This window comes from Vitis vinifera, chromosome 3 (genome assembly GCF_030704535.1).
Source record: "Vitis vinifera cultivar Pinot Noir 40024 chromosome 3, ASM3070453v1".
Lineage (NCBI taxonomy): Eukaryota > Viridiplantae > Streptophyta > Magnoliopsida > Vitales > Vitaceae > Vitis > Vitis vinifera.
Genome location: NC_081807.1, coordinates 5,562,491 through 5,572,646, shown reverse-complemented (window position 1 = coordinate 5,572,646; position 10,156 = coordinate 5,562,491). Strand labels below are relative to the sequence as shown.

General features: G+C 33.6%; 1 protein-coding gene and 1 non-coding gene across 2 annotated transcripts; both read right to left on the bottom strand.

The window, feature by feature from the left end:
- Positions 1-68: 68 nt before the first annotated feature.
- Positions 69-141, bottom strand: TRNAR-UCU (transfer RNA arginine (anticodon UCU)). The gene has a single exon. It is a non-coding gene; the product is annotated as a tRNA-Arg (tRNA).
- Positions 142-1,408: 1,267 nt separating this feature from the next.
- Positions 1,409-9,689, bottom strand: LOC100253805 (methylcrotonoyl-CoA carboxylase beta chain, mitochondrial). The gene is made up of 10 exons (XM_002282231.5): positions 9,461-9,689; positions 9,256-9,375; positions 7,794-8,228; positions 7,497-7,587; positions 6,108-6,349; positions 5,852-6,016; positions 4,840-4,914; positions 3,372-3,503; positions 1,893-1,949; positions 1,409-1,789 (listed from the first exon to the last, which is right to left on the bottom strand). The coding sequence occupies exons 1-10, from the start codon at positions 9,665-9,667 to the stop codon at positions 1,583-1,585; spliced, it is 1,731 nt and encodes a 576-aa protein (XP_002282267.2). The 5' UTR covers positions 9,668-9,689; the 3' UTR covers positions 1,409-1,582.
- Positions 9,690-10,156: the final 467 nt, after the last annotated feature.

The window sequence follows — 10,156 nt, the reverse complement described above, 5'->3', positions numbered from 1 at the left end:
TTGGAATAATGATTTGGAAAATTTAAGAATAATTTATACATAAAGGAAAAAAATAAAAAATAAAACTACACGCCCGGTGGGACTCGAACCCACAATCGCCTGATTAGAAGTCAGACGCCTTATCCATTAGGCCACGGGCGCTTGATGCTAGTAGGAATTCTTATTTGAAATCTAATCAGATAGATTATGCCTCCAAGCAGATCCAAAGATTTATTGGGAAATAAATTATGGGCATTCTGTGATTTAGTTTTTCCAAATTTAGCCTTCTGCGGTATTAAGATCTGAAAATTTACTACACTGGATTAGGGACCTTGGATCAGCCCAAAAAATACTAATAATAAATAAACAAAAATTTAAGGAATTGAAAGTAGTGGGGAAGTTGAAGTGTAAGGAACCAAACCGAGGCAAGAAGATTTGGAGGACTTTGAGCCTTTTTGAGATTTATTTTTTAAAACAATTTTCTAATATTTAAAACATAAAGCTAAACATATTTGATAACCTTTTAACAAAAAGAAGGATTTGTATGATAATTATTTTCGAAAATAGTTTTTTATTCACCGAAATAAAAGAAAATGAAAATATGTTTGATAACCAAAAAATAAAAAATAGTTTTTTGTTCTTAAAAATAATAAATAAGATATTTTCAAATAATATATTGGAGTTATTTTTACTTATTTTCATATGTCATTTGAGGGTTATTTTAAAAATAATTATATAAATGCGAAGAATAATTAAAAGCAAATTAGTATATGTATATATAAAAGCTATTATTAAAATAATAAATTAGATTTTTTAAAAGTTATTATATAAAAGTTTTTGAAAAAAATATATCAAATATTTAAGATTTTTAAATAAGTTTTTTATTTTACAAAACATTATAAAACGGTTTTCAAAAACAATTCTCAAAAATGGTTTGTTCGAACCATTCAAAAACACTTCTAAAACAAAGCTTAAACTTTTTATAAATTGTTCTAAAAATAATGTATTTTTTGACAACATATTTTTAATTATTTTATAAGGCTTATTTTAAAAAATAATTATATTAATATGGTAATGGCTGAAAATAAAATATTATAAATGAAAATTATTTTAAAAATAATAAATTCAGAATATTGAATTTCTTTCTTTTTCAAAAACATTTCCAAAGCGTATGTGTTTGGCTTTTCTTTGAGGTATATAGCACAAAAGCTCACTTATATTAGAAGTGGTACTGGTACCTCGTGACAAAGGGCCATGCATCACCAGGGTAACTCAAAATATTGTTTTGGTCTCAAAACCTTTCCTCTGCAGTCCGCATATCTCACAGCCAAATGCAATTTTCAGCAATCCTTTCATTTCAGGTCCTTCTGCACTTCTGAATACATTCAGTGAAACCTACTCATCTTTTTATTTCATTCAATTTTAAAACTTTTTTTGAACCAAGATTTGAATTTTATTTCTATAAAACCCAAATCCCTTGTAAAGAACTCTTGGGGAGAATATAACAGAGCAACATAGTGCTTCCAAGAGAACCCATTTGGGTTATTGGGCAGTAAACATTTCACTGCCAGTGTGTTTATTTTATAAAGAAACTGATGGTAGTTCACATTCTAAATACACCATACTTGGTATCTTCTGGGGCATGGTTGGTGGTGGTTGCAGAGATACAGAGACCTATGATTTTTCTTGTGTCTGCTGGATCAATGATGCCGTCGTCCCAGAGTCTTGCAGTTGAGTAATAGGAGCTTCCCTCTTTCTCGTATGCCTCCACCACCTTTGCCTTGAATGCTTCTTCTTCATCCTTTGGCCACTGCAACAACGCGTATGAGCACATTACCCACACAATGGTTCAGTTTTTTTGGCTCAGAATAAAAAATATTGTGCCTTGCAGAAACACCAAGAAAGAACTTTACCTGGATTCCTTGCTTTTTCTTGTTGCCTCTTTCTATTTGAGAAAGCACACCAGCAGCCTGAATGATACAATCAGAACTGAAGAGTTTAAAAGCCTACTTCTACAAATCACAACTACAATTTGAGCATACCAACAGATTCAGGACTCAGACCAATAACTCTGTACTGGCCGAATAAATCAGGAAGATGCAGGACCATGCAAGGTCAGGAAGAATTTGAGTGGGAAAAAGGTAACATGCGCAAGGGGAATTTTTATCTTCTTTTATTAGGATTTTGTGTTGCATTTACACATTATTGTCAGCATTCATCATACACATAAATAACTTATAAATTAGACACAGCATAAGGGTTACATATCATAACAAAATTGCATGAAGTCCATACATCTGGATTAAGATTCTTGGGAAAAAAAAATGGGTTTAGCCATCAAATCTCCCCTTAGGAGGTGGAAGTAAATTCATTATGTCTACAATAGAGAAACAGTATCAAGCTTGCAATATAGAAGCAGATTGATCACTTTATTGCATCTTTCAAATTCAAGCATTCAGTTAATGTTATCACATTACCAAACTCAGCTCATAGGAGTGTCTGGATAATGATTCAACAAATCAAAGTTCTTAGGGCATAAATTTGATTTCATTAGACTGGGCAATATCCATCAGGAGACCAGTCAAACTACTGATGTCCTAGCTCATTTTCTTTCTTCAATAGGAGAGTGCACCGTAACAAGTCCTATGGAGCTTGACCAGGGTAGTCAAGGATCAGGGTAGAAATCGACCTGGGTGGGGCTCAGTTACAATCTCTAAGCCTTTTGCCCAGTTGCCAACAAAAAAAGAAAAACAAAAGAATGCTCCTTAAAAAGTATGTAAATTATAACATGTCAATGATCGGACAGGTAACAGAATCAGAATGCTGTTAGTTCCCTCCTATAGCAGATGAAGAGGATCACCTCCTCCTAAATACAAGCTACATGACCTTCTGAAATATAGACAGATGGATAAAGGATAGTACAAGGCAAATGAAGAAGTTAGACACTAAGGTGGTGTTTGTTTTTTTACTTAATTCTAAATAGAACCTTAATGCTTAATAGTATTAAATATTAGGTTGTTTGTTTTTATAGTATTTTATTTCTATTAAGTATTAAAAAGTAAAAAAAAACCAATATGGAGGTGGTGTTTGTTTGTTTGTTTTTTTACTTTTTAATGACTTATTATAAACTTTTTACTAAATAAAAAAAGCCAAAATATGTAGCTTTTTCTAAATAGAAAAAATAACATATTAGTTTTTCTTTACTTTTTAATACTTTATAGAAATAAAATACTACAAAAACAAACAACCTAATATTTAACACTATTAAGCATTAAAGTTCTACTTAGAATTAAGTAAAAAAACAAACACCACCTAAGATTGAAAAGTACTAAGCAATGACAAGTATTCAACATTAGAGTCACATGCAAAACATATTGAGCTAAAGGGCTAACCTGAGCACCACCCATCACGGATATTCTGGCATTTGGCCAAAGGAACATGAAATTGGGACTATATGCACGCCCACACATTGCATAATTTCCAGCACCAAAGCTTCCGCCAACAATAATAGTAATTTTAGGAACCTGTGCATTTTCTCTGTATTAATTTCCTTTGTGATTCAAAAGTACTAACAAAAGAACCATATTAAAGAGAAAATGTAACTCAAAAGCTTTGCACTCATTAAGTTATAAAAGAAAAGGTCTAAACAATATGACTTAAGGAAAAAAGAAAAATAAAAACCATTGGTAGGAAAAAGAAAACAAACAAACGAGGCATCTGTAAGATAAACATCATTAATTTGTAGATGTCACACAAAACGACTTTTAAATTCTATGATTGAAGCCATAACAATATGTTGACAATTGGATATCTTGACCATATTTCACATTTTTTTCTGCATTTTAATCAACAGAGTTGGTCCCTTTTTTAAAAAAAAAAAAAAAAAAAAAAATCATTTAATAATTACAAAACTGATATTACTTTGTTTTCCCCCTTCTTTTTAGATAGATAAAGCACTTAAATAAAGATTATTCTGAATGTATCACATCCAATGGACCTCAAACAACATAATATTCAATTCAGTATCCTTAAACCATTGGAGGTTAGAGTCTGTTCAGTTCTTGGGGTGATAAGTCCAATGTGCACCCGCACCTACTCTGAGTTCTAAAGGCCTACACTTGATTGAGTCTTCCATTGAGAGAGTTCATAATGTGTGCCTCACTGCACCTTGTAGCTAGTGACATTCTAATAGCACTATTTTTCTTCCATTTTCTCGCATTATAGCAAGTTTGTTGGTGGCCTAGAGGCCCACACCAAAGGTGTATTGGGGATCGGCAATAACTAAGCATTGTAGCCATCACAGTTCACGCTATGTATGGCTGGCTTACAGCCTATGGGCTTCTTAACCAAAATAAAAACAATAAAAAAGGAAGCTTTGGGATTTTAAAGTCTATCTACATAAGAAAAATAAATTAATAATCCTTCAACATATTATCAGCAACAATCAGACTCTTAAGAAGACTACGCTTAAGGTCTTGAATTAAGACAGATGCGCAAATAGTGAGCTTTCCAGCAGGTCTAGTCCTAAAGTTTTAAAAATTGTATATAATGTTTGAGATTGTGTGCAACTAAAATTCCTCCCAACAATGCATAAAAAAGGAAAGAGAATTAAAAAGTCACAAGAATTCATGTCAAAGTACATAGAAGCCCAGTATATGAAGTTGGGCTACTGCAGGCCTTAGTGGTCCAACTATGTAAATCAAGGATCCAGCTAGAGAGGTTAAGGTTCTATTAGGCTCTTCACCATGCAGGGCAGATACCAGCTTAAGGCAGGATTCACATGCAGTCATGAATATTACAAAAATTATATAAAACATTTTCATCCCAACAAAAAAGTGAAGAAAAGTAGAAGAAACTAACCTTTGCACAAGAAACTGCCATCACCATCTTCGCTCCAGATTTTGCTATCCCATTTGCCTCAGATCTTGAACCAACCTATCAAACAAGTACTTATCAACTGACCTACCAATGAAAAGGCTCTACAGGTCCAAATGATTCTATCAACCTGCATGAGTTCCATCCTAAGTGATACTACTTCATGAGTCAAACAAAATGGAAAAAAGAATTTTGCAGAATAAGTGCATTGAGATTAAAAAAAAAAACAGAAGAGAGTAAAACTAGTTCAGTTGTATATAAATTTCTTCAATAGAACTCAGATCTAGATTATATGAAAGTCACTAACTGTCATGTGAATAAGGAAAGAAAACCAGAATATCAAAATAAAAATTTCTCCAATGAAACTCAGACCTATGTTATATGAAGGTCACTCTAAACTCCTTTTCCATATAGTTTGAGAAGAAACATTAAAAAGAAAAAGGAATCAAAATAACAGAACCAAACAATTGTACAGCTTATAGACACCCAAGCAAACAACATTTTCACAAAAAAGATTAAGGTTGTCTGATTGGCCTTGAGCAGAAAAAACTGTAGAGATTCATCTTCTCTTTGATGGTTGAGACTCCAATTACTTGGATTAGACATCTGAATGAGTTTCCAAGGACCTTATTCTAGATTATGTCTTAGTCCATCTTCTATTATCAGAAAAAACATTTCACATTGTGGTTCATCTTCATTTCCTTTACCTACATTATTCATCTCATATTAATTTTCTTCTTATTACCTTTAAATGAGATCTTACACTCCATGCAACTTAGTTCAGCCCTTTAACCCTTTTATTTGGTTCTCCATTTGTCATTCCCTAAACCTCAATCAGCAGAGCTATACACTGCATCAACCCCTCTAGAATGGACTCGAATAACCAGAAACATAACATTTTCCACATTAATGCATTCCTCTTCTTGAATGTAATGGCACAAGAATGGTGCACAACTTCATCAATAGAGTAATGGGAAGAGAAGTTGAGATCACATACCATAAATCCAGTGATGTTCTGAAGAAACACCAAAGGAATGTTGCGTTGAGTACATATTTCAATGAAATGGGCCCCTTTTAGAGCAGATTCATTAAATAATATCCCATTGTTTCCGATTATGCCCACAGGTTGTCCAAAAATTCTAGCAAAACCTGTTACAAGAGTCTGCATAGAAACAACTAGAATTACCAAATTTGAAATTGCCAAAAAGAACATGCAATTAGCTTAGAGTTTTAAGATATTAAAATGCCCTCACAGTTCCATACAATTTCTTGAATTCATCAAATTCGCTTCCATCAACAATGCGAGCAATAACTGATCGGATGTCAAAAGACTGCTTGTGGTCTGCTGGTGCAATTGAACGGAGCTCCTTTACATCATAAACTGGTTCTTTAAATTCAGGAATAATATTTTGCAATTCATTTACAATCCCCAGTTTTCCAGCCATGTGGAAATTCTTGATAATGTTCCTCCCAATAGCAAGTCCATGCAATTCATCTACAAGATGGACATAAAATCACAAATAAGACTACCATGATTAAAATAAGAAGGCCATATTCTTTTTTCTTATATTTTTCCTGAGAAGCATGAGAGAGAGAGAGAAAGAAGAATAAACTTAAATCTTTAAATTTCTTTACATGAGTACTCCATTTGGACAAGGACCCCATAAAACTTGTCATACGATGAGATGTTTTTCCTTCTCTTTCTCATTCTTTGGGGACCAATGAATTCTGCCTTAGACATTGTCATTCTAATAACAAAATTGCACACCAGGAAAGTGAAACGTAAAGGCATTTTCAGTTGTGGTTGCTGTAAAAGATTACTTCAAAAAAAAACTCTAGGGCTGCAGGTTGAGGCTTCAAAACTTGAATGAGCATACTGAATTCCACTAAATTCATTTTGGATTTTATCATATGGGAATGGCTTCTCAGTCAAACTTAAAATCAAATTCATCTCCATAAATTTCTAAATGATGTGTGTATAGCTATTAATATAGTTGAAGGGATCTGATAACTCTTATAACATGGCTGCAACATTTGAAGGGAAGATCTCCTTGCTACACACTAGGATCCTTTACATTTGAATAGCATTATTAATGCTTTATGAAATTCAAATTAATAAAATCAATTTTCAAACAAGAAAATTATGCACAACTTTATCCATAGCAAAGGAGGGCAAAGTAAATAGACATATAAACAAAAAGTAAAAGCAGCTTTGATAGACAACATATTCATAGCATATATTCACACTCTAGAGTTCACTGTGAGAAGCTTGGATCCAATTGTGCAGCATGCCACCAGCATTTTTGCAATGCCTCCTTTTCAGAGTTCAGCACGCAGACCATTTGATTAAAAAAAAAAGGCAAAAAATTACTCATAGGGCTTCTAGAAAATAAATGTAAAGGGTTAAAATAAAATAATATGAAAAAATTGTCCTGACACCAAATTCGAAACAAGGGTTGTGTTTAAATCTCACAAATTAACACTCATCACACCACATCTTGCCAAGTGCTATATCAGTTTACGTAAAGAAGTTTGAGTCAAACTGCAAATCAGTGGTGCAAGAAGAAAGCACTGAAAGATCAGAGAGAGTTCAAAAGTTAGCCATGTCAGATGGATAGCACAGGGTAACAGAAGGAGAATACCTTGAGCAAAATAATCTGAAACCCCTGATGTTTTGCAATGCACAGTTGCACCTCCCAAATCCTCAGCAGAGACTTCTTCTCCTGTAGCAGCCTAGTAAAACCAATCCTTTAGCTATAACTATGTCTATACATAGATCCATACATATGCACATAGATATACACACAAAAACATTTGTATGTGAAAGCATGCATCTATTTTTTTATAATTCTTCAGGAAACATGCAAAACATGCAAAAAGAATTATGAATCCAGCCACTGCATGAAGCATTTAGGCATGCCAAAAGATCTGGAACTAACCTTCACAAGTGGAGGCCCAGCTAGAAATATGGTACCATTTCCTTTGACCATAACACTTTCATCCGCCATTGCAGGTATATAAGCACCACCAGCAGTACAAGAACCTAATACCAGAGCAATTTGAGGAATACCTTCTGCAGACATTTGTGCTTCATTATAGAAAATTCTACCAAAGTTATCCCGGTCAGGAAAGACATCAGCCTGCTTTGGAAGGTAAGCACCTCCACTATCAACAAGGTATATGCACGGTAATTTACATTGAGCAGCAATCTCTTGTGCCCTAAGGTGTTTCTTAACAGTGATGGGATAGTAAGTTCCTCCCTTTACAGTAGGGTCATTAGCCACAAACATACAAAGTCGCCCATGCACAGGTCCTATTCCAGTGATTATCCCAGCAGATGGTAAAGGTTCTTCATATAGCTCATGGCCTGCAAGCTTTAACCATAAAAAATACAACTAAAAGCAGATAGACAATAAATTATCTCAAAGCATATAACAAGTTTAATCAATTGATAAAGAAAATTTTTTCATTCAAAGCTAATACCAAAGTACACAATATTTTCCTCAGTTAGAGTGGCCTGCTTGCATGTATACATGGGGTTGTGAGAGCATCGAGAAGTGCTTGTGCTGGATCTAGATAATTGTTTGATCTAAAATAGTACAGTCAAGACTTGTGATGTTTGAGAAACATGAGCTCCCAATATTCTTGACTAGTGATTTGATCCACTTGTTGGATGAATCAGATGATTCAAAACACTACTCTTTTTCTTGAACTAAAGATTGAATGTGATGCATGCAGTCCTGGCAATGCCACAAATGGGATCACTCCCATCGCACCTTGACGAAATTGAAATCACTAGGAACTAAGTGTTGGTTTCGACTTTAGATACATTTCCTGTTTTTTGTTTTTAAAATTAGAAATTTCTACATAAAAGTAAAATATCTTGTACAGAAAGTATAGATTGATCTTATCATTTTCAGAAATTTTAAAATTTAAGGTAATAAAAAAATTTTAATACCTCAATCTTTTAAAACAGTTTTAAAACCCATGACTTTTTCAATGTAAAGCTTTACAAATTTTTGTATCTTATATAAGTCTTTCTACTATTTACTGATTTTAAAAACAGAAAACAGAAAGCATATCCAAACTAGGCCGTCCCCTCCTTTTTTTTTTCGAAATTTAACTACCAATTCTGAATCCCCGGTGTCAGTATTTCATAATCAAATGATCACAGGTCTTCTAAGCGAAAGCCTTACTTGCTGAGCCAACTCCTGGACTGACTAGTTATCTTTCCTTTAAACCTAATTCATCCTAATAACGATAGGGTTAATTTTCAAGCTATATTAGTCGGTAATACCTAAAAAGGAGGGGGGAAAGTAAGCAGTTTCCAAAGAGCCAAATTCTACCTCTACTAAACTCAAATAAGCAACAACATAAAAAATCAAATAGAAAATTAGAAACCTGAGAAAGCTCAAGAAATGAAGAGCCAGGGTCAAGCAGGCGATCGATTCTCTCTCTAGGGAGAAGTTTGTTCCTGCTCCGGTTCCTCCTCACAGATTCTGCTCCTCCTCCGCCAAGCACCTGAAACAAACCGAAAACGCACAAACTTCGCCCATTACGCCTCACATATATACTCACATTCACATAGAGTAGAAAAGGGGCAGACCTTTTGGACATGCGATTTGAGTTCGGAAATGTAATCGTTCATGATAGCGGAGTTCTGAGAGAAGGAAGGAGATTGACGATCGACGCCGTCGGGAAGCACTCCTATGCAGAACTGACATTTCTGGAGAAGTGATACCGGATTTCGCCATTGATGAGACGTGGATGCTCTTCTTCCCAATACCCTCAGCATCTTTCTTTTTCTGTGCATCCACTGAGCAGTGGATTTATAAATTATATTTATAATTATATTAAACTTTTCATTTTATCGTCCTACCTGGCATCTCTGCAATGCATATCCCTTAGGTGGCAGCCTGCCACGGATAATCCTATTGAATAAATTTATCTCTATTTATAATTAATTAATTATATATATATACACGGTGTGATAGTTTTATTTCAATTTTACAATTAATCAACCCAATTTAAACCATTGTTACGTGGATTGGTTTAACTAGATAAATCAATTTAATTTGTTTAATCAATTGATTTGGTTTGGTTAAAAATTATATCAGACCAAAATAACGTCCATTTTACTAAATTTGTTTAATAACTTAGATTAACTTAACGAATATTAAGTTATTAAGTTAATTTATTATAATTTATACTGACTACACCCAAACAGTGTTTATTTTTCTTAATTTTTTGTTGAAAATAATTTACTTTCAGACTCATTTTGTTTTTTTGTTGGTTTTTCTTT